At 24.1% G+C, this 25,851-nt stretch overlaps 2 protein-coding genes across 2 annotated transcripts; one reads left to right on the forward strand and one right to left on the reverse strand.

Moving 5' to 3' along the window:
- Positions 1-336: 336 nt before the first annotated feature.
- Positions 337-1,170, reverse strand: LOC109602739 (60S ribosomal protein L32). The gene is made up of 4 exons (XM_020019167.2): positions 1,062-1,170; positions 811-917; positions 595-747; positions 337-538 (listed from the first exon to the last, which is right to left on the reverse strand). The coding sequence occupies exons 2-4, from the start codon at positions 907-909 to the stop codon at positions 380-382; spliced, it is 411 nt and encodes a 136-aa protein (XP_019874726.1). The 5' UTR covers positions 910-917; positions 1,062-1,170; the 3' UTR covers positions 337-379.
- Positions 1,124-24,889, forward strand: LOC109602737 (serine protease gd). The gene is made up of 9 exons (XM_049969118.1): positions 1,124-1,144; positions 3,819-4,544; positions 19,969-20,146; positions 20,205-20,393; positions 23,298-23,480; positions 23,542-23,727; positions 23,788-24,048; positions 24,264-24,428; positions 24,642-24,889. The coding sequence occupies exons 1-9, from the start codon at positions 1,124-1,126 to the stop codon at positions 24,842-24,844; spliced, it is 2,112 nt and encodes a 703-aa protein (XP_049825075.1). The 3' UTR covers positions 24,845-24,889.
- Positions 24,890-25,851: the final 962 nt, after the last annotated feature.

The following is a 25,851-nucleotide window of genomic DNA, read 5'->3' on the forward strand; positions in this document are numbered from 1 at the left end:
AACTGCAATATTTGATACAATTAATACAAGGTGCTTCTAAAATATACAGTATAACTGAAGTATATGGATAGGGATAATTCAAATTAATGTAGAGTAATTTTTTTTTACAAATTGTACAAAGAATATTACAAGAAAAATGCCCAAGAATATACACTACTGTAACATCATCGAATAAGTATATTACACTGAATTCTAGGTAAGCCTTTTAGGACAATATATATTTAATTTAAACAAAATTTGAACCAAATTTTTCAGAAATAGCGAAAAAATATATATTTAGATTTTGTTTTGTAGTTCACCTTGTATACTAGATTGTATTATATTGAAAGAGCAAAATATTTTCATATTTTTTTTATTAAACATTAAAGTTAAAACTAACTTATTCATTTTCCTGGCTGCGAAGCCTGGCGTGTCCGTTGGTCACTCTGATGCTCAACTGTTGGGCACGTTCAACAATCTCCTTGCGCTTCTTCGACGAAACGCCGTGGGCGATTTCGGCGCAGTACTTCTTGTTCTGCATCAGCAGCACTTCCAATTCCTAAAACACCACTCCAATTAGTAACTGCACCAGCTCGAACAACCAACAAGACGTACCCTGACATTGTGCACAAGGACTTTACGGAAATGGGTGGGCAGCATGTGCCTGACCTTGCTGTTGGTACCGTAACCGATGTTGGGCATCAGGAATTGGCCCTTGAAACGCCTCCTCACCCTGTTGTCGATACCCTTGGGTTTCCTCCAGTTCCTCTGTAATTACATGGCGGCGGTTTAGGGTTATGTTTTTGTGTACGGGTGCACCGAATTAATTACCTTGAGTTTGCCATAGCGATCGGACTGGTGTCTGATGAACTTCTTGTTCCTCTTCTTGATTATCGTGGGGGTATAGCTGGGCCTGATTTTGGACGTCATCTTTTCGCCTACAATCAAAACAATTCTCGGGTCAGTTTCACGGCACACGGGATTTTTCGGATTCGTGCAACGATCGGCGAAAATATAACTTAAACAACACTCGATGACACGATTTTAGTTGGTTTTGATGGGTTTCACTGGCGAATACTTACCGATTACACAGAAATAAAAAGATTAAACGTGTTGTTGTGAGATCGACTCACTTAGAAAAGGAATGCGATCGAAAAGAGCGCAAGTGCGAAAATTTGACACTAGTTTTTGACATTACAGAAATCTGTAATATTTGAAATTATTTCATATATATGTAGTTCCCTTACCTATTCACAGATGGCGCTGTTACGATGTACTTTGTTTTTTATTATATAATTAATTAATAAGATTATTTAAATAAATAAATAATTTTATTATACCTATGTCGGAGGATATAAATTACAGTCTCCAAAATAAAAAAAATATTTGTTATAAATCATTAATATCTATTATATTAATTCCAGAAATACTCGATAGATGGCGCTTACACATTCAAATTCGATTTTGATATACTTTTTATTTTTTTAATTTTCATGAAATTACCAAAATATTAAAATTAATTGTGAATAAATTAATAACTTAAAATTATAAAGCATAAATCGTATCAGTGAAGTGACTAAGAAATTAATTTAATAAATTTATTTATATAGTATTTATTATTTTAATTTAAATTAATTTTAAGTAAATCAGTTATTTTTAATTTAAACTTAATATTTATTTGTTTTGTTATTTTTAAATTAAAGAAAACAGTTATTTATTAATTATAAACTAAATAAATCAATTATATTTAATTTAGAATAATTTTAAATTGAATAAAAATTTTAAATTAAATGAAAAGGTTATTTTTAAGTTTAGTCAACTTAAATTTCATATTTAACATTTTATTAATTTTAAATTAAATAGAATTATTATTTAAATAAAACAATTAATTTTAATTTAAAATAATTTGAAATGAAATAAAACGGTTATTTTTATTTTAAATCAATTTAATATTTAATTGTTTTATTAATTTTAAATTAATTAAAACAATTATTTATTAATTATAAATTAAATAAAAATATTATATTTTATTTGGATTAATTTCAAATAAAATAATACGCTTATTTTTAATTTAAATGAATTTTAAATTTATATTTTATTAATTGAAATCAATTTATATTTAATATTTAATTATTTTAGAGTCGTAAAAATTAAATATTCAAACCAATTTATAAAGTATAATTCTGTAAAATAAACTAAGAATTATTAAAAAATGATAAAAATACCAAATGGCAATTGAATTCTTATATATAATTTAATGTCTTCAACTATAATATTACAGTGAAAAATTATTTATTAGCTTATTGTTTTAAAGAAATAAAAAACTGAATAAAATATTAAAAATTATAAATAACTAAAGAAGTTGGAAATACAACTAAATAGTATTTATATTAAATTAGTTCATTAGTTTTATTTATTTTAAAAATTGTATATATAAAAAATGATTTTTAACAATTTTTAAATTTTATTGTTTATTGAATTGTTAAAAAATGGTATTTTTAGTATTTTTTATATTTATTAATGAGTTTGAATTTTCATTAAACTGAATGAGAAGTAAAATTAATTAAAATATTTTTTTTTTAAATTTTTTTATTTAAAATACATTTGAAATAAAAAATGAATTATGCCATATTTGTTTAATTTTTTTTATGGTTTAAAAGTTAAATTAAAAATTGTTGTAGCAATTAAATTAAATATATTTGAATTATTAAAAAATGGTATTTACAATTGAAGTTGAATTTTCATTAAACTGAATGAGAAGTAAAATTAATTAAATTAATATATACACACTAACGTTTATAATTATTACATAACATATATCTAAAATTAATTATTGACTATTGTAAAAATATACATAAAAATTAAAATAATTAATAAATAAACAAATGAGAAAATTATTATATTATATATTTATAAAATTATTTATCCAATTTTTTATTTAAAATATATTTGAAATAAAAAATGAATAATGTCATATTTGTTTAATTTTTTACATGGTTTAAAACTTAAATTAAAAATTGTTGTAGAAATTAAATTAAATATATTTGAATTATTAAAAAATGGTATTTATTATTGATTATTGAAGTTGAATTTTCTCTAAATTGATTAATTAAATTTTTATATACAAACTACTATATATATATATATATATATATATATATATATATATATATATCTAAAATTAATTATTAGCCATTGTAAAAGTATACAAAAAAATTAAAATAATTAATAAATAAACAAATGAGAAAATTATTATATTACATATTTATAAAATTATTTATCCATTTTTTATTTAAAATATATTTGTTTAATTTTTTTTATGGTTTAAAAGTTAAAATTAAAAATTGTTGTAGAAATTAAGATTCCTTTTCTATAAAATATGTGCTCACTTAGTTCATAAAATAAGTCATAGATGGCGGCACATATTCCAATTCAAATTTGAATTTATATTTTATTATAAGTATTACTGAATTTATTAAGAAATAAAATAAATTAACCTATTATCCATGAGTTTAATTAATGTTTTTATTAATTATGTTATTATTTAATTACTCATTTTCTGAATACAAAATTAGATTAAATACTAAATACATAAAAATATTAAAAATTGGATAAATTATTATATATTAAAGGAAGTTTTAAGAAAAGTCAGACACACATAAAGGGTAATTTTCTAATGGATGATAATAAATATTAATTGATTAATTTCAATTGTACGAAAGCGATGAAATAAAGTGGAATGAGAAAATCCACATACAACAACACGTTTTGCATATTTATCTGATTTCCATTGTTGTGATCTAAAACAGCGTATTGCATTCTAATTAATCCCAACTCAGTTCCGATTGTTTTCGATTCCTCCATCGAATTCCAACCTTGCGGACTGCCACTCCGTCGGCACGTCTGCGTCCGTCCGGTCGCACTTCCAACTCAGGAACGGGAACTGCGAGGCGAGAACCCGTCCGCGTAACTACGCGAATCAACCGGTTTACCCGAACGACAAACGTTGTTTGCGTCTCGCGAAATTTTCGGTCGAAAAATCGAATCGCAAACGTTTCGGGTGCGGCGGGCGTTTGGGAAATCCCCCGTCCCGGAACGTCGCGTCGGCGAAAAGGGGACCAACCGAGGAACCCGGAGAGTGGCGACGCAGATCACCAGTCCGATGGTGGAGCGAGTCGGTTGCGGTTTTTTCGCCGCACGTCCAACCGATTCGTAGTGCGACGATTCAGTGCGATGTGTATTTGGTGATCGATCATCGGTATGATGAGTACGGTGAACGTCAAGTTAAAATGAACACGGCTCCAACAAAAACAATAACAACAACAACAACAAAAATGACAAGACAATTATTTAAATTTAGTTTTATTTATAGTTTAATAGTGTTAACGTTAACAATGATGGACCTCTCGTCGGTGGGGGCTCAATTATTGGACAGTCCTTGCCCCAGGATTTTCCAATACAGATTCGATCAATCGAAAGTGCTCTATGGAATGATGGTGCTGAATCCTCCAACAGCAAATGTGATACAAGTCAACATGGAGTTATCTGTGGGCAACAGAGTCGAGGTAATCAATCTAATTTGAAACCTTTGCCTCAGTTCAACGATTAAAACCATTTACGTCAACAACAAATAACACAAAAACTTAATAAAAATTACTAGTCTCAGTTTTTGGATGTGAGAATGAACGTGACAAATAAAAGCGTTAATTTTTTTGACATTTATTTATGTTAACACTTAATTGAAACGTTAACGTTAAATATTTGATTAAAATTAATGTAGTTAATATTTTGACCTTCGATTTTTTTGTTTTGATAATGGATTCATTGATTCCTAGAAGCAGTTTAAAAATTGCAGTTAAATAAGTATAAATTATTCTGTTTAATTAATGTTTAACATTGTTACATGTTTGAGTGTTGCTCAGGATAAATCATTAATAAAAATCAATTTAATTTATTCACAAAACATTAATAATTTAATATTTGCATAAAAAATAAAACTTATAAGAAGAAAAATATTATTAAATTTAATAATTTTTTATAATAAGTTATAAATTAATAAATATAATTTCAAAAATTAAAGTATATAACATTTTTCGCATTTTAAAGAAACCTTTAGGAGAGAAATCTTTACCAAATTATGTGAAGAAAGAAGTAATAGACTTATCATTTTTAAAAATTATTATATATTATAGTCCAGTAATTTTTATAACATGTTATAAATTAATAAATAAAACTTTAAAATTAAAAAAATTAATATTTTTTCAGATTATGAGAAGAAAAAAATAATAGACTTGTCATTTTTAAATTATTAAGACCATTAATTTTATAACATGTTATAAATTAATAAATGAAATTTTAAAATTAAAATAATTAATATTTTTTCTAATTTAAAAGAAATTTTGTGGAGTGAAATCTTTTTCAAATTATGAAAGAAAGAAATAATAGACTTATAATTTCTTAATTATTAAGTCCAGTAATTTTTATAACATGTTATAAATTAATAAACGAAATTTTAATATTTTTTCTAATTTAAAAGAAATCTTGTGGAATGAAATCTCTTTCAGATTATGAGAATAAAGAATTAATAGACTTGTCATTTTTTAAATTATTAAGTGCAATAATTTTTATAACATGTTATAAATTAATAAATGGAATTTTAAAATTAAAATATTTAATATTTTTTCTAATTTTAAAAAAATCTTGAGGAGTGAAATCTCTTTCAAATTATGAAAGAAAGAAACAATAGACTTATAATTTCTTAATTATTAAGTACAGTAATTTTTATAACATGTTATAAATTAATAAACGAAATTTTAAAATTAAAATAATTAATATTTTTTCTAATTTAAAAGAAATCTTGTGGAGTGAAATCTCTTTCAGATTATGAGAATAAAGAATTAATAGACTTGTCATTTTTAAATTATTAAGACCAATAATTTTTATAACATGCTATAAATTAATAAATGGAATTTTAAAATTAAAATATTTAATGTTTTCTAATTTTAAAGAAATCTTTCTTTCAAATTATGAAAGAAAGAAATAATAGACTTATAATTTCTTAATTATTATGTCCAGTAATTTTTATAACATGTTATAAATTGATAAATTAAATTATAAAATTAAAATAATTAATATTTTTTCTAATTTTAAAGAAATCTTGTGGAGTGAAATCTCTTTCAGATTATGAGAAGAAAGAAATAGATTTGTCATTTTTAAATTATTAAGTCCAATAATTTTTATAACATGTTATAAATTAATAAATGGAATTTTAAAATTAAAATATTTAATATTTTCTAATTTTAAAGAAATCTTTCTTTCAAATTATGAAAGAAAGAATGAATATAAATGAATAATAGACTTATAATTTCTTAATTATTATGTCCAGTAATTTTTATAACATGTTATAAATTAATAAATGGAATTTTAAAATTAAAATATTTAATATTTTTTCTAATTTTAAAAAAATCTTAAGGAGTGAAATCTCTTTCAAATTATGAAAGAAAGAAATAATAGACTTATAATTTCTTAATTATTATGTCCAGTAATTTTTATAACATGTTATAAATTGATAAATGAAATTTTAAAATTAAAATAATTAATATTTTTCTAATTTTAAAAAAATCTTGAGGAGTGAAATCTCTTTCAAATTATGAAAGAAAGAAATAATAGACTTATAATTTCTTAATTATTAAGTCCAGTAATTTTTATAACATGTTATAAATTAATAAACGAAATTTTAAAATTAAAATAATTAATATTTTTTCTAATTTTAAAGAACTCTTGTGGTGTGAAATCTCTTTCAGACTATGAGAAGAAAAAAATAGATTTGTCATTTTTAAATTATTAAGTCCAATAATTTTTAAAACATGCTATAAATTAATGAATGGAATTTTAAAATTAAAATATTTAATATTTTCTAATTTTAAAGAAATCTTTCTTTCAAATTATGAAAGAAAGAATGAATATAAATGAATAATAGACTTATAATTTCTCAATTATTATGTCCAGTAATTTTTATAACATGTTATAAATTAATAAATGGAATTTTAAAATTAAAATATTTAATATTTTTTCTAATTTAAAAAAAATCTTGAGGAGTGAAATCTCTTTCAAATTATGAAAGAAAGAAATAATAGACTTATAATTTCTTAATTATTATGTCCAGTAATTTTTATAACATGTTATAAATTGATAAATGAAATTTTAAAATTAAAATAATTAATATTTTTTCTAATTTAAAAGAAATCTTGTGGAGTGAAATCTCTTTCAGATTATGAGAAGAAAGAAATAGATTTGTCATTTTTAAATTATTAAGTCCAATAATTTTTATAACATGTTATAAATTAATAAATGGAATTTTAAAATTAAAATATTTAATATTTTCTATTTTTAAAGAAATCTTTCTTTCAAATTATGAAAGAAAGAATGAATATAAATGAATAATAGACTTATAATTTCTTAATTATTATGTCCAGTAATTTTTATAACATGTTATAAATTAATAAATGGAATTTTAAAATTAAAATATTTAATATTTTTTCTAATTTTAAAGAAATCTTGTGGAGTGAAATCTCTTTCAAATTATGAAAGAAAGAAATAATAGACTTATAATTTCTTAGTTATTAAGTCCAGTAATTTTTATAACATGTTATAAATTAATAAACGAAATTTTAAAATTAAAATAATTAATATTTTTTCTAATTTAAAAGAAATCTTGTGGAGTGAAATCTCTTTCAGATTATGAGAAGAAAGAAATAGATTTGTCATTTTTAAATTATTAAGTCCAATAATTTTTATAACATGCTATAAATTAATGAATGGAATTTTAAAATTAAAATATTTAATATTTTCTAATTTTAAAGAAATCTTTCTTTCAAATTATGAAAGAAAGAATGAATATAAATGAATAATAGACTTATAATTTCTTAATTATTATGTCCAGTAATTTTTATAACATGTTATAAATTAATAAATGGAATTTTAAAATTAAAATATTTAATATTTTTTCTAATTTTAAAAAAATTTTAAGGAGTGAAATCTCTTTCAAATTATGAAAGAAAGAAATAATAGACTTATAATTTCTTAATTATTAAGTCCAGTAATTTTTATAACATGTTATAAATAGATAAATTAAATTATAAAATTAAAATAATTAATATTTTTTCTAATTTTAAAGAAATCTTGAGGAGTGAAATCTCTTTCAAATTATGAAAGAAAGAAATAATAGACTTATAATTTCTTAATTATTAAGTCCAGTAATTTTTATAACATATTATAAATTAATAAACGAAATTTTAATATTAAAATAATTAATATTTTTTCTAATTTAAAAGAAATCTTGTGGAGTGAAATCTCTTTCAGATTATGAGAAGAAAGAAATAGATTTGTCATTTTTAAATTATTAAGTCCAATAATTTTTATAACATGCTATAAATTAATAAATGGAATTTTAAAATTAAAATATTTAATATTTTCTAATTTTAAAGAAATCTTTCTTTCAAATTATGAAAGAAAGAATGAATATAAATGAATAAGAGACTTATAATTTCTTAATTATTATGTCCAGTAATTTTTATAACATGTTATAAATTAATAAATGGAATTTTAAAATTAAAATATTTAATATTTTTTCTAATTTCAAAAAAATCTTGAGGAGTGAAATCTCTTTCAAATTATGAAAGAAAGAAATAATAGACTTATAATTTCTTAATTATTATGTCCAGTAATTTTTATAACATGTTATAAATTGATAAATGAAATTTTATAATTAAAATAATTAATATTTTTTCTAATTTTAAAGAACACTTGTGGTGTGAAATCTCTTTCAGACTATGAGAAGAAAGAAATATATTTGTCATTTTTAAATTATTAAGTCCAATAATTTTTATAACATGCTATAAATTAATAAATGGAATTTTAAAATTAAAATATTTAATATTTTCTAATTTTAAAGAAATCTTTCTTTCAAATTATGAAAGAAAGAATGAATAATATATTTATAATTTCTTAATTATTAAAAATCTTGTGGAGTGAAATCTCTATCAGATTATGAAAGAAAAAAATAATAGACTTATAATTTCTAAATTATTAAGTCCAATTATTTTTATAACATGTTATAAATTAATAAATGAAATTTTAAAATTAAAATAATTAATATTATTTCTAAATTAAAAGAAATCTTGTGGAGTGAAACCACTTTCAGATTATAAGAAGAAAGAAATAATAGACTTATGACTTATTAATTATTAAGTCCAATTATTTTTATAACATATTATAAATTAATAAATTAATTTTTTATAACGTGTTATAAATTAATAAATGAAATTTTAGTAAAATGTCTTTCAGCTACAAATAATATAAACACAAAGATTAATAACTAAAATGACATTTCCTTCTATTTTTCCAATAAATATTTTTAATTTAAAATTTATATTTATGTTATTGTTTTATTAAAAATTTTTCTTAGTATTTTTTTCTTCATTGAAATTCACGTTTTAGATAATTTTAATGGGATCAAAACGTATTAAAAACAATTTTATTTGCTTACTAGTCCAATTTTACTTAAAAAAAAGTACTCAGATAATTTGTTAATTAAAAAAATACTCAGATAATTTGCTTAATTGAGGTCACAAGTAGTCAAAGGTTATTTTTGTTTGTTTATAGTTTAGGGTTTGCATCACTTTTACTTCCTAGTAATTGGACTAAATATTGAACATGTTCACTACAAATATGTCTTAAACTATATTTACTGTTTGTTGTTAATTCTTTTAAACTTAATGTATTGTGTGTGTGTGTTCCACACAAATTGGAAAAACACGTCTTTCATTATTTATTTATTAAAATTACTTTATTTATAACTTATAAACTATTTTAGTTATGTTTCTCTGTGGTATAATTATTTATTAATTATGTAAACATTTTTTATTCTATTTATTAGGTTTGTAACGACAATAGTTCGTGTATTTTTTTAAACAACACCATTAAACAATATGTGATTATAAAAATTCATGTAAACTTCTTAGTTGAAATCACTTTTTTACATGACATTTGTAATATTCATTGTCATCTACACATTTATTTATAATTTTTTATTTATTTGCTCATTAATAAAACAATAACTATATACATTACATTTAAAAAAATGGCAAATTTGCTAAAAATTGTTCATTAATTAAAACATATGTACATTAACAATTTACTAAAAATTAAAATTTATTTATAAATTGTTAATTAGTAAAAATAATATGTATTTAAATTCTAGGTAAATAGAAGAAACATGTTTTCTCTTTGTTTATTTATTAATTTTATGTATTTATTGACATTTCAAGTATTAAATCATTTTTTTGTTATTTTTCTAACATGTTATCTAACATATTTATAATATAATTTACACATTTACATTATTTATTATATATTTATTTATAATATTTTACTTGTTTTCTGAGTAACAACACATTAATTTATGTAGTAACTTCACTAAAAATCTAAAAAATCTAATAATGAAATTTTAATAAATAATAAATTTTAATTTTTGTTAAACTAATCAACGGAATTAAATTCATCAAATCAAATCATTGATTATAATTTGTAATATTTTCCAGTTATTTATTTTGAAAAAAATCTAATAAAAATTTTAAAAATACGAATGTGTTGTCATATTTTTATTCTATTTTTATGGTAATTAGTTAAATTTCAACAAAACAATAAACCACATTAAAAAAAGAAAAAACTAAAAATAAATTAATATCCATTTTTGTTAATTTTTTTACTTAATTTTAAATGTGCTAAATAGCAAAATTTACAAATTGTTGTTAATTCACAAACATAATATTTATTTAGGCTCCAGACAAATTGAATAAATACGTTTTACTTTTGTTTATTCATTAATATTAAGCTTTTACTTTTAACTTTATTTTATTAAATGTGTGTTTTCTTTGTTTTAAACTTTCAACCTTCAAATTTTTTCACTTTTGATATTTATTATAACTTATTAAATAATAAAACAATTTATTAATAAATCCATTAAAATGTTAAAAATTTAATAAAAACTTATTCAAAAACCTTTTTTGTTAATTGGTTGAATTTTAACTACATTAATTAATCACATTTATAATAATAAATGTTAGAAATGAGTTTTTTCACGATTTTAATAATGGAATGCTCATTAAAATGTACTAAATAGTAATATTTATATATTGTTATAAATTTTAAACCTGATATTTATTTACATTCCAGAAAAATTAAACAAGTCTCATTTTCTTTGAAATCTTATGTTATTTATTTATATCTACATTTATTTAATTAATGATAAAACAATAAAATTCTTAACGGGTCCATTTATTTTAAATGACAATTTAATAAAAATAATACCAAAACTTTTAAGCTTTTTTTAATTTTAATTTTTACATTTTATTAAATGTATGTTTTCTGTAATTAAAATTTTTCAATCTTTAAATTTCTACAGTTTTGATATATAACTTAAATAGTAAAACAATAATTTATAAATAAATCCATTAAAAAGTTAAACATGTAATAAAAACTGTGAACATTGTTTTTATCAATTAATTTAAATTTAACTAAATTATTTAGTGAACATTTTATGATTTTTATATTAATTTATTAAAAATCATGAAATGCTCATTAAAATGTACTAAATAGTAAAAGTTACACATTGATATAATCATTTTCTTTAAAATTCTATGTTATTTATTTATAAATATAGTCTATATTTTAATTTAATTTTAATTAATAATAAAACAACAAGATTCTTAACTGGTCAATTGATTTTGGATGATTATTGTTTTTTAATTTATTAAATTGACTTATTTACTTTGACATTTCTAATTTTAAATGATTTTTGTTGTCACTTAATTAATTATTAATTGTGTCGACATTTTTAATTTCTTTTATTGTACTTGTCAACAACAATAACAATTTATTAACAACATCATTAAAAAGTATGTAATTATAAAAATCCATGTAAACTAACAATCTATTTGTTGAAATATCCATTTCATATTTATTTGTAATTTTTAACTTACTTAATCCATAAAAATGTGAAAATCTAATAAAATTATTAATTAATTTGAACTAATTCAATTAATAAACTGTTGATTGGATTTACTGAGATTCAAATTATAATTTAAAAGTGACAAATAATGAGTAAATGTTAATGTTAAAAGTAATTTACACGGTTTATTACGCACGAAATAAAACACAAAACGTCTGACTTATTCAAAATCAAAAATCATAGTCATTTTGCGGTAAAAACGTAACAAGTAAAACCCACAGTTTTATCGAACATTTATCAGATCACTTTTGTGACCTCCCGGGCCTCGGGGACATAAAACTAATTGACCGCAACTCATTTATTTATCTATAACTTATTAAATTCACAATTGGTGACTTAATGGCCTGCTAAAAGTCCCGATCTACATTCTATTTGTCATTCGTATGTACTTTCCGTAACCACAGATCATTTTAATATTCATCGATTAGTTCTTGTCCAATACACAAAAATTATTAACTAATAAAAGTTGGTCCCGGTTGAAGACACTTGTTTTTATGTACAAAACCTTAAAACTAATTGAAATTTAATTCAAAAAACAATGCTTAAAGTGAATTAGCTCTGAAAAACCTGAAATATAAGTTTCTAAACTGGCCGCTAGGTGGCTTGACACCACCACAGGTTTGGAGTATATGATATAAAATTAATTAATCAGATAAATAACAATTAATAAAGGTTTTTGTTACTAAAAATATCATTAATATAATAATTAGGATAATTTTAATTAATGAACTTTAATGTTTTAATATTTTGAGTATACATTTCTTGAGTCAGAAGACACCAAAAGTAACAATCAATTGGAATCAATTAATCTTACATAAATATAGGATTCGTTTTTATGTAACTGTTTAATAATAATTTCAACCTTGTGTGGGGTCAAACGTGTCCATTTTTATTTTTTATATTAGCATAATCAATTGATGATTAATTTTTTTATTTTATATTACATTCGGAGAACTGTTTATATTTATAACAATTATTTGATTAATTGGTTTCATCTGTATCCTTTTCGGTGTTGAAATGCGGAACAAAACGTTTTTTTCCCTTATTGTTATTCTTTTTATTTTGGTGTTTTTATATGAACACATGTTTACCTACAATAATTAATATTAAATGAACATTTTTTGGTCAATAATATTAACAAAATCACATTAAATATAATAATTAAGTAGATTTCGTTGGGTTTTCCCTTTATGAAGTCACCGAAAACGTTGAGGCACAACGTAAACCAGTAGCAACAAAAATCCGGGCTACTTTCACGAATCGCCGTTCCTGCATCACTTCCCGGTAACGAAAATAACAACAATAAAATAAAAGAAACCTCAATGACATCGTCTGTTTCAACGGTACCAAAAAAAATGTATAAATAAATAACCATTTCGCCGTGGGAACAATAGCATTATATTTAAATGGCGTGACAACATGTTTTCTGTGGGTGGCAAATCGGGACGTTGTGGAGGATGTAATGACACAAACAAAAACAGTTGTGAGGATGAAAAAGTGCCGGTCAAATCAATAAAATGATTTCGTTTAAAGAATTTAATTAAAATTTTATTACAGTTTACCACAAACGTTTGTTTTTATGTTGAAACTTAATGTTTAAAACAATGCCGCGAACAAAACGTTTAAGGTGGCCCTGAAAAAGCCTCTGAAAGTAGTTTTAAGCTTCCGGAATGGCCGTCAGGGGGCCAAACACCACTGACAACAAACAAATTAATTTTCTCTTCATTTTATTTTCAAATAAACCACAAAAAATATGACAAACATTCTCAAGACAAATAATCTAATATAATAAATGCACACTTAGTTGTTATATTTAAAAGAAGAATTGATTTTTCTGGTAAGCCATTGGTGTTAGGCCACCTAGCGGACATTTTGGAAGCTCAAAAATATATTTCAAGATATTTCAGGGACAATTTAAATGTCTTTTTTCATTTTATTTTCAAAGAGACAACAAAAAATATGACAAACATTCTCAAGATAAATAATCTAATATAATAAATGCACACTTAGTTGTTATATTTAAAAGAAGAATTGATATTTCTGGTAAGCCAGTGGTGTTAGACCACCTAGCGGACATTTTGGAAGCTCAAAAATATATTTTAAGATGTTTCAGGGACAATTTAAATGTCTTTTTTTCGTTTTATTTTCAAAGAAACACCAAAAAAGAAGAATTGATGTTTCTGGTAAGCCAGTGATGTTAAGCCACCTAGCGGACATTTTGGAAGCTTAAAAATATATTTCAAGATGATTCAGAGACAATTTAAATGTCTTCTTTTATTTTATTTTCAAGGAAACAGGAAAAAATATAACAAACATTCTCAAGACAAATAATCTAATGTAATAAATGCACACTTAGTTGTTATATTTAAAAGAAGAATTGTGTTTTCTGGAAAGCCAGTGGTGTTAGGACACCTAGCGGATATTTTGGAAGCCCAAAAATATATTTCATGATGTTTCAGGGACAATTTAAATATATTTTTTCATTTTATTTTCAAAGAAACAGCAAAAAATATGATAAACATTCACAGGACAAATAATCTAATGTAATAAATACACACTTAGTTGTTATATTTAAAAGAAGAATTGATTTTTCTGGTAAGCCAGTGATGTTAAGCCACCTAGCGGACATTTTGGAAGCTCAGAAATATATTTCAAGATGATTCAGAGACAATTTAAATGTCTTCTTTTATTTTATTTTCAAGGAAACAGGAAAAAATATAACAAACATTCTCAAGACAAATAATCTAATGTAATAAATGCACACTTAGTTGTTATATTTAAAAGAAGAATTGTGTTTTCTGGTAAGCCAGTGGTGTTAGGACACCTAGCGGACATTTTGGAAGGCTAAAAATATATTTCATGATGTTTCAGGGACAATTTAAATATATTTTTTCATTTTATTTTCAAAGAAACAGGAAAAAATATAACAAACATTCTCAAGACAAATAATCTAATGTAATAAATGCACACTTAGTTGTTATATTTAAAAGAAGAATTGTGTTTTCTGGTAAGCCAGTGGTGTTAGGACACCTAGCGGACATTTTGGAAGGCCAAAAATATATTTCATGATGTTTCAGGGACAATTTAAATATATATTTTCATTTTATTTTCAAAGAAACAACAAAAAATATGACAAACATTCTCAAGATAAATAATCTAATATAATAAATGCACACTTAGTTGTTATATTTAAAAGAAGAATTGATTTTTCTGGTAAGCCAGTGATGTTAAGCCACCTAGCGGACATTTTGGAAGCTCAGAAATATATTTCAAGATGATTCAGAGACAATTTAAATGTCTTTTTTTATTTTATTTTCAAGGAAACAGGAAAAAATATAACAAACATTCTCAAGACAAATAATCTAATGTAATAAATGTACACTTAGTTGTTATCTTTAAAAGAAGAATTGTGTTTTCTGGTAAGCCAGTGGTGTTAGGACACCTAGCGGACATTTTGGAAGGCCAAAAATATATTTCATGATGTTTCAGGGACAATTTAAATATATATTTTCATTTTATTTTCAAAGAAACAACAAAAAATATGACAAACATTCTCAAGATAAATAATCTAATATAATAAATGCACACTTAGTTGTTATATTTAAAAGAAGAATTGATGTTTCTGGTAAGCCAGTGATGTTAAGCCACCTAGCGGACATTTTGGAAGCTTAAAAATATATTTCAAGATGATTCAGAGACAATTTAAATGTCTTCTTTTATTTTATTTTCAAGGAAACAGGAAAAAATATAACAAACATTCTCAAGACAAATAATCTAATGTAATAAATGCACACTTAGTTGTTATATTTAAAAGAAGAATTGTGTTTTCTGGAAAGCCAGTGGTGTTAGGACACCTAGCGGATATTTTGGAAGCCCAAAAATATATTTCATGATGTTTCAGGGACAATTTAAATATATTTTTTCATTTTATTTTCAAAGAAACAGCAAAAAATATGACAAACATTCACAGGACAAATAATCTAATGTAATAAATACACACTTAGTTGTTATATTTAAAAGAAGAATTGATTTTTCTGGTAAGCCAGTGATGTTAAGCCACCTAGCGGACATTTTGGAAGCTCAGAAATATATTTCAAGATGATTCAGAGACAATTTAAATGTCTTCTTTTATTTTATTTTCAAGGAAACAGGAAAAAATATAACAAACATTCTCAAGACAAATAATCTAATGTAATAAATGCACACTTAGTTGTTATATTTAAAAGAAGAATTGTGTTTTCTGGTAAGCCAGTGGTGTTAGGACACCTAGCGGACATTTTGGAAGGCTAAAAATATATTTCATGATGTTTCAGGGACAATTTAAATATATTTTTTCATTTTATTTTCAAAGAAACAGCAAAAAATATGATAAACATTCTCAAGACAAATAATCTAATGTAATAAATGCACACTTAGTTGTTATATTTAAAAGAAGAATTGTGTTTTCTGGTAAGCCAGTGGTGTTAGGACACCTAGCGGACATTTTGGAAGGCCAAAAATATATTTCATGATGTTTCAGGGACAATTTAAATATATATTTTCATTTTATTTTCAAAGAAACAACAAAAAATATGACAAACATTCTCAAGATAAATAATCTAATATAATAAATGCACACTTAGTTGTTATATTTAAAAGAAGAATTGATTTTTCTGGTAAGCCAGTGATGTTAAGCCACCTAGCGGACATTTTGGAAGCTCAGAAATATATTTCAAGATGATTCAGAGACAATTTAAATGTCTTTTTTTATTTTATTTTCAAGGAAACAGGAAAAAATATAACAAACATTCTCAAGACAAATAATCTAATGTAATAAATGTACACTTAGTTGTTATCTTTAAAAGAAGAATTGTGTTTTCTGGTAAGCCAGTGGTGTTAGGACACCTAGCGGACATTTTGGAAGCCCAAAAATATATTTCATGATGTTTCAGGGACAATTTAAATATATTTTTTCATTTTATTTTCAAAGAAACAGCAAAAAATATGATAAACATTCTAAAGACAAATAATCTAATATAATAAATGCACACTTAGTTGTTATATTTAAAAAAAGAATTGATTTTTCTGATAAACCAATGGTGTTAAGCCACCTAGCGGACATTTTGGAAGCTCAAAAATATATTTCATGATGTTTCAGGGACAATTTAAATATATTTTTTCATTTTATTTTCAAAGAAACAACAAAAAATATGACAAACATTCTCAAGACAAATAATCTAATATAATAAATGCACACTTAGTTGTTATATTTAAAAGAAGAATTGATGTTTCTGGTAAGCCAGTGATGATGTTAAGCCACCTAGCGGACATTTTGGAAGCTCAAAAATATATTTCAAGATGATTCAGAGACAATTTAAATGTCTTCTTTTATTTTATTTTCAAGGAAACAGGAAAAAATATAACAAACATTCTCAAGACAAATAATCTAATGTAATAAATGCACACTTAGTTGTTATATTTAAAAGAAGAATTGTGTTTTCTGGAAAGCCAGTGGTGTTAGGACACCTAGCGGATATTTTGGAAGCCCAAAAATATATTTCATGATGTTTCAGGGACAATTTAAATATATTTTTTCATTTTATTTTCAAAGAAACAGCAAAAAATATGACAAACATTCACAGGACAAATAATCTAATGTAATAAATACACACTTAGTTGTTATATTTAAAAGAAGAATTGATTTTTCTGGTAAACCAATGTTGTTAAGCCACCTAGCGGACATTTTGGAAGCTCAAAAATATATTTCATGATGTTTCAGGGACAATTTAAATATATTTTCTCATTTTATTTTCAAAGAAACAGCAAAAAATATGACAAACATTCTCAAGACAAATAATCTAATATAATAAATGCACACTTAGTTGTTATATTTAAAAGAAGAATTGATTTTTCTTGTAAGCCAGTGATGTTAAGCCACCTAGCGGACATTTTGGAAGCTCAGAAATATATTTCAAGATGATTCAGAGACAATTTAAATGTCTTTTTTTATTTTATTTTCAAGGAAACAGGAAAAAATATAACAAACATTCTCAAGACAAATAATCTAATGTAATAAATGTACACTTAGTTGTTATCTTTAAAAGAAGAATTGTGTTTTCTGGTGTTAGGACACCTAGCGGACATTTTGGAAGCCCAAAAATATATTTCATGATGTTTCAGGGACAATTTAAATATATTTTTTCATTTTATTTTCAAAGAAACAGCAAAAAATATGATAAACATTCTAAAGACAAATAATCTAATATAATAAATGCACACTTAGTTGTTATATTTAAAAAAAGAATTGATTTTTCTGATAAACCAATGGTGTTAAGCCACCTAGCGGACCTTTTGGAAGCTCAAAAATATATTTCATGATGTTTCAGGGACAATTTAAATATATTTTTTCATTTTATTTTCAAAGAAACAACAAAAAATATGACAAACATTCTCAAGACAAATAATCTAATATAATAAATGCACACTTAGTTGTTATATTTAAAAGAAGAATTGATGTTTCTGGTAAGCCAGTGATGATGTTAAGCCACCTAGCGGACATTTTGGAAGCTCAAAAATATATTTCAAGATGATTCAGAGACAATTTAAATGTCTTCTTTTATTTTATTTTCAAGGAAACAGGAAAAAATATAACAAACATTCTCAAGACAAATAATCTAATGTAATAAATGCACACTTAGTTGTTATATTTAAAAGAAGAATTGTGTTTTCTGGAAAGCCAGTGGTGTTAGGACACCTAGCGGATATTTTGGAAGCCCAAAAATATATTTCATGATGTTTCAGGGACAATTTAAATATATTTTTTCATTTTATTTTCAAAGAAACAGCAAAAAATATGACAAACATTCACAGGACAAATAATCTAATGTAATAAATACACACTTAGTTGTTATATTTAAAAGAAGAATTGATTTTTCTGGTAAACCAATGTTGTTAAGCCACCTAGCGGACATTTTGGAAGCCCAAAAATATATTTCATGATGTTTCAGGGACAATTTAAATATATTTTCTCATTTTATTTTCAAAGAAACAGCAAAAAATATGACAAACATTCTCAAGACAAATAATCTAATATAATAAATGCACACTTAGTTGTTATATTTAAAAGAAGAATTGTGTTTTCTGGTAAGCCAGTGGTGTTAGGACACCTAGCGGACATTTTGGAAGCTCAAAAATATATTTTAAGATGTTTCAGGGACAATTTAAATGTCTCTTTTTCGTTTTATTTTCAAAGAAACACCAAAAAATATGATAAACATTCTCAAGACAAATAATCTAATATAATAAATGCACTTAGTTGTTATATTTAAAAGGAGAATTGATTTCTCTGGTAAGCCAGTGGTGTTATGCCACCTAGCGGGCATTTTGGAAGCTCAAAAATATATTTCAAGATGTTTCAGGAACAATTTAAATGTCTTTTTTTGTTTTATTTTCAAAGAAACAACAAAAAATATGACAAACATTCTCAAGACAAATAGTCTAATATAATAAATGCACACTTAGTTGTTATATTTAAAAGAAGAATTGATTTTTCTGATAAACCAGTAGTGTTAGGCTACCTAGCGGACATTATGGAATCTCAAAAATTTATTTTAAGATGTTTTAGGGACAATTTTAATGCCTTTTTTCATTTTATTTTCAAGAAAACAGCAAAAAATATAACAAATATTCTTAAGACAAATAATCTAATATAATAAATGCACACTTAGTTGTTATATTTAAAAGAAGAATTGATTCTTCTGGTAAGCCAGTGGTGTTAGGCCGCCCAGAGGACATTTTAGAAGCTTAAAAATATATTTCAGGTTTTTTCAGGCCAATTTAAATGTTCGCTTTTATCAAATTAATTTTAAATAATTATCAAAATATATTATATATATTTTATTATTTATTTAAAGGAATTTAAATTATATTAACAATTTTAGCAGGGTTACAATGGTAACATCGAACTGGCGAGTTCCAAAGAAGTCGTCCTGAACGACATAATGCACCAGAGACCTATAGTCTATAAAGTCCTGTTTCCCTTTTGGAGGAACATTCCTCCTCGAGTCACCGCCATTTACGTCAACGGCGACCAGATCTGCAGCGGCCCTAAAATCGACAGTAATTTAGACCCTCCCAATAACTACCGCATCTAAACTAATTCATCAAATAATTTTAGTAACTCAGGTGGAGATCCTGACGACGATCACTCTGCAACACACGTTGAGGATCATGAGTGTGGATGCCGTTCAGCCGACGATCACGTTCCCGCCGAGGGTGGACGAAAATCCCAACTTCGTGATCAACTTCAATCCCGCAACGCCGGCGGGTTTCGATCCGTCGAAGAATCCTTTCTTCAACGATTCTTGTAAGTCGAGACACCTCCTCCATGTGACTTCTTAATTTCTTTTATCTATTTTCGGATTTTTTTGTATACCATTCAATTTATTTCTGTTTTCCAGGACATTACTCCTTTATTAAATATTTTAATATGTTAATATTTTTAAGATTTTTTTAAATTACAATTTCTACAACTTATTTTAAAATGTTTATTACAACTATAGAAATTTTATATATTTAACATGATTTCAGTAATTCACAAGTTTTTCAATTTTGGGAATATACAGAAATTTTATTGTATTATAAACAAATATTTAAAATTCTACAAGTTCTTTCAAAATATTTATTACAAATGTAGAAATTTTATATTTTTAACAAGTTCTCAGTAATTCACAAGTTTTTCTGTTTTGGGAATATACAGAATTTTTATTTTGTATCATAAACAAATATTTAAATTTTACAAAAAAATATAAAGAATTGACTACTATTTAGTATATTTTTATAAATTTTAAAACACACTTCAAAATTGAACAAGTTTTTCAATAACTTTTAATTATGAGATAATTTCTGACAAGTTTTCATATGTCAGATTTTTTATAATTAAACTGACATTTAAGTTCTACAAGTTCTTTCAAAATATTTATTACAAATATAGAAATTTTATATTTTTAACAAGTTTTCAGTAATTCACAAGTTTTTCAGTTTTGGGAATATACAGAATTTTTATTGTATCATAAACAAATATTTAAATTTTACAAGAAAATATAAAGAATCGACACTATTTAGTATATTTTTATAAATTTTAAAACACTTCAAAATTGAACAAGTTTTTCAATAATTTTTAATATATGGGATAATTTCTGACAAGTTTTCATATGTCAGATTTTTTATAATTAAACTGACATTTAAGTTATATAAGTTATTTCGAAATATTTATTACAAATGTAGAAATTTTATATTTTTAACAAGTTTTCAGTAATTCACAAGTTTTTCAGTTTGGGAATATACAGAATTTTTATTGTATCATAAACAAATATATAAATTTTACAAGAAAATATAAGGAATCGACTACTTTAATATTTTTATAAATTTTAAAACACTTCAAATTTGAACAAGGTTTTCAATAATTTTTAATAAATGGGATAATTTATGATAAATTTTCATATGTCAGATTTTTTTTATAATTAAACTGATATTTAGGTTCTACAAGTTCTTTCAAATCATTTATTACAAATGTAGAAATTTTATATTTTTAACAAGTTTTCAGTAATTCACAAGTTTTTCAGTTTTGGGAATATACAGAATTTTTATTGTATCATAAACAAATATTTAAATTTTACAAGAAAATATAAAGAATCGACACTATTTAGTATATTTTTATAAATTTTAAAACACTTCAAAATTGAACAAGTTTTTCAATAATTTTTAATATATGGGATAATTTCTGACAAGTTTTCATATGTCAGATTTTTTTATAATTAAACTGACATTTAGGTTCTATAAGTTCTTTCAAATTATTTATTACAAATGTAGAAATTTAATATTATTAACAAGTTTTCAGTAATTCAAAAGTTTTTCAGTTTTGGGAATATACAGAATTTTTATTGTATTATAAACAAATATTGAAATTTTACAAGAAAATATAAAGAATCGACTACTTTAATATTTTTATAAATTTTAAAACACTTCAAATTTGAACAAGTTTTTCAATAATTTTTAATATATGGGATAATTTCTGACAAGTTTTCATATGTCAGATTTTTTTATAATTAAACTGTCATTTAAGTTCTACAAGTTCTTTCAAAATATTTATTACAAAGAAATTTTACATTTTTAACAAGTTTTCAGTAATTCACCAGTTTTCAGTTTTTGAAATATACAGAATTTTTTATTGTATTATAAACAAATATTTAAATTATAGAAGAAAATATAAACAATTGACTATTATTTACTATATTTTTAAATATTTTAAACAACTTTTCAAAATTGCACAAGTTTTTCAGTAATTTTTAATATATGGGATAATTTGTAACAAGTTTTCATATATTAGAATTTTTTTAATTAAAATGACATTTAAGATCTACAAGTTATTTCAAAATATTTATTACAAATGTAGAAATTTTATATTTTTAATAAGTTTTCTAGTTAATTTGATTTTTAATAATTGTGGTTTTATTTATTATTTTACATCATTTTTTTTAATTCTTTAAGTTTTCTAAATTTTTCAGTATTATTAAAATATTTATATTTTAAAATGATATTGTATCTTTTTATTAAAGAGATATCTGCAATTATTAATGATGAACTGAAGTATTTCCCCCAATTCTAATACCAACCTATTAACTCACACATTTATGTGGCAAAATTACTAGTTTTAAAATTAACTACTATTTTAAAAAAATTAAATAATGAGTAATTATGTAAATAATCTTAGTTAAAACCATTGTTTTGTCAAGATGTATGGTTAAATCAGTGATTCATTGATTGCATAGCTGGTTGGGTATATTTTCACATGTTTTGTCGACCGGTTTTATACGATATTAGTGCCTTTATGCGACGGAACGTTTTGGGTTGACGGAGGCAATGCACTTTCGTGTGGTTCAAGGGTGTTTGCCAAACCAGTTCATAAAACTTTTGATAGATTTCACTTGAAAATTGTTTAAAAACTTCAGCAAATAAATCTCATTGCAATGTAATTGATTCTTAAGAGTTTGCACTCACTTCTGCAACAGTTATTTCCCTTGAATGGAACGTGGGAAAACCATCAAGAACAATAGATCTCGAAACCCATTGTTTTATTCGAATGCATCATGTCAATGATAATCATGAATTTGCCATTTAAAATGTGGTTTAACCACACCACACATTGCATTAATATAATTATAATTTAATGACACGTTTTTTAACTATAATGACTTTAATAATTTTATAGTTGTGCCTCCGGTGGATAGGCATCCGCCTCCGAAGCCTCCAAGGCGTCCTCCACCATCACCACCAAACAATCCAGAGTTTGAGGAGTTCCCTTTCTTCCAACCTGCACCAACTACCACCACATCAACCACCACAACAACAACAACAACAACTCGTTCTCCACTTATAGAGTCACACTTTCCAGGTAACTCATAAACAACATCATAAACCGTTTGACCCCTTCATTTGATTGTTTGTATTTTAAGATTTTGGCTTCAATTCAATGCCGGACGTTTGTGGAAGACCTGTGGTCACCAACCAGCTGATAGTAAACGGGGTCGACGTCCCCAGGGGTGCCTACCCATGGCTGAGTGCCATCTTCAGGGTCTCATCCTCCACCCTGAGCTACATCTGCAGCGGAACTCTAGTCTCCAAGAAACACGTCATAACTGGTACCGACACATCCATACATTTAACTGTCCAAATCTAACAGCTTCGTTGTTTGGTTGCAGCTGCCCACTGCGTCTACACCGACAACCGTCCGGTGAAACCCAAAGACACCATAGTGTTCCTGGGCAAAGACGACATAACTAAGTTCGTGCTGCGACCGGACGAAAAGTCGGTGTACCCGGAAAGAATCCACGTACACCCCAGCTACACCCCGTCCTCAAGCGACGCCGACATCGCCGTCATAGAACTGAGCGAGGAGCTGACCTACAGCCAAACCATCTTGCCCATTTGCCTGTGGCGGGGATCCACCGAATTAAGTTTGGGTATGACTGGCTAATTTTATTTGTTTGTTGAAGTGATTAACTCCGTAATGAGTTTCATTATGCAAATTTAAGTGTTAAGTGACGTGCCGTGATGCATTAACACTTCCAGGAATGCGTGAATATATGAATGCATATTTACACAGATTTTTTCGACTTCTGTTTAATATCTAACCCATTAAATGGTTAGTTAGGGTTGTTACTTATTATTGTGTCAGTTGTAGGAAATGATGGGGTGGTTGCTGGCTGGGGTAGGACTGAAGATGGTGACGCCAGTTCAGAGAAGCCCCGAGGAACTACCCTCCCAATCGTGGATCAGTTCACTTGTTTAAGATCTGCCCACCAGTTCCAACATATCACCTCGAATCGAACTTTCTGTGCAGGTAAAAACAATTTTATATCCATTTACAAATTTGGGGTTTATTTTGATTATATATTTACTCATTTAATAGATACATCAATTTTTTATTCATACTCATTTGAATTATCCAATGTATTTTGCGCCAGAATTTAGGCAACCCATAATTCGTATGATGATGAATAATATTGTTCAATTACAACCAATAATATATTTCTTCTTGTTGATTTTATTTTAGGTTCTCGAAACGGTTCAGGTCCATGTAATGGTGACTCTGGCAGTGGGTTGGTGATCAAGAGGGACGACGTGTGGTATTTGAGAGGTATCGTTTCCATGTCACTCTCGGACAACAACAGCAGGACCTGCGACCTGAAGAATTTCGTCGTCTTCACCGACGTCGCCAAATTCTTGTCATGGCTCAAGAAGATTTTAGCTACGTGACATATTATTTATGTTTTTAGATTAATAAATATATTTTTTTATACATTCGGTGTGTTTTATTTGTTTACTTTTGTTAATTTTTACCATATTTAATTATAATTTACAAATTTTAGTGTATCATTAAAACGTTGATATATTCTAAATTAATAAATAAATAATTAATTACATAAAAATATAATACATTGCATATAATTGAATAAATTAAATATTTGTTCATAAAGTAGCAATTATATTTTATTCTACATTTAATTTTTTTATTATACATAATAACGCACTAATATCACCAAAAATTAAGATTTCATTAAAAGATTAATATGTTTTGAATTAATTAATTGATACAATTTATTTGAATTTTCTTCTTATTATATTTAAAAATATAATTTTCTCAAATTATAATAAAAAAATGAAATAAACATTACAAAGAACTTATATAATATAATATAATATAATAATATTAATAATATATAAACAGATAATTTTTAATAATAAAATAAAAATATAATAAATGAATAAATATAAATTGAAGAATAAATTAAATAAATTGTATATATTAAATAATGAAATAATAAATACTTCTAAATTGTACATTAATTAATTATTTATTTATGAAATATTAAATAAATCTTGTCTTTATTAATTTTTATTACTTTTGATAAAATTACTAAATTTTAGAGCAATAATAACTCTATGTTTTTATAAAAAATTATTAAATTTTCCTCAAAAAAAAAATAACATGAAATATAACTTATTTAATAAATAAATAATATTTAATAATAGAATAAAAATATAATAAAATCTATAAATTTAAATTAAGTAAATTATATATACTATAACAAATAAATAATAATATATTTCTTTAATTTTATGTTTTTCATTTTTCAATTATTTAAAAATATCAATTAAAAATGTCTGAATTTTTAATAACTATAAATGTATTTTAATGACTTTTAAAAACATTTCCAATTTTTGATCATAATTTTTTAAATATTCATCATTTTTTTAATAGT

The sequence above is a fragment of the Aethina tumida genome, chromosome 6, assembly GCF_024364675.1.
Source record: "Aethina tumida isolate Nest 87 chromosome 6, icAetTumi1.1, whole genome shotgun sequence".
Classification (NCBI taxonomy): domain Eukaryota; kingdom Metazoa; phylum Arthropoda; class Insecta; order Coleoptera; family Nitidulidae; genus Aethina; species Aethina tumida.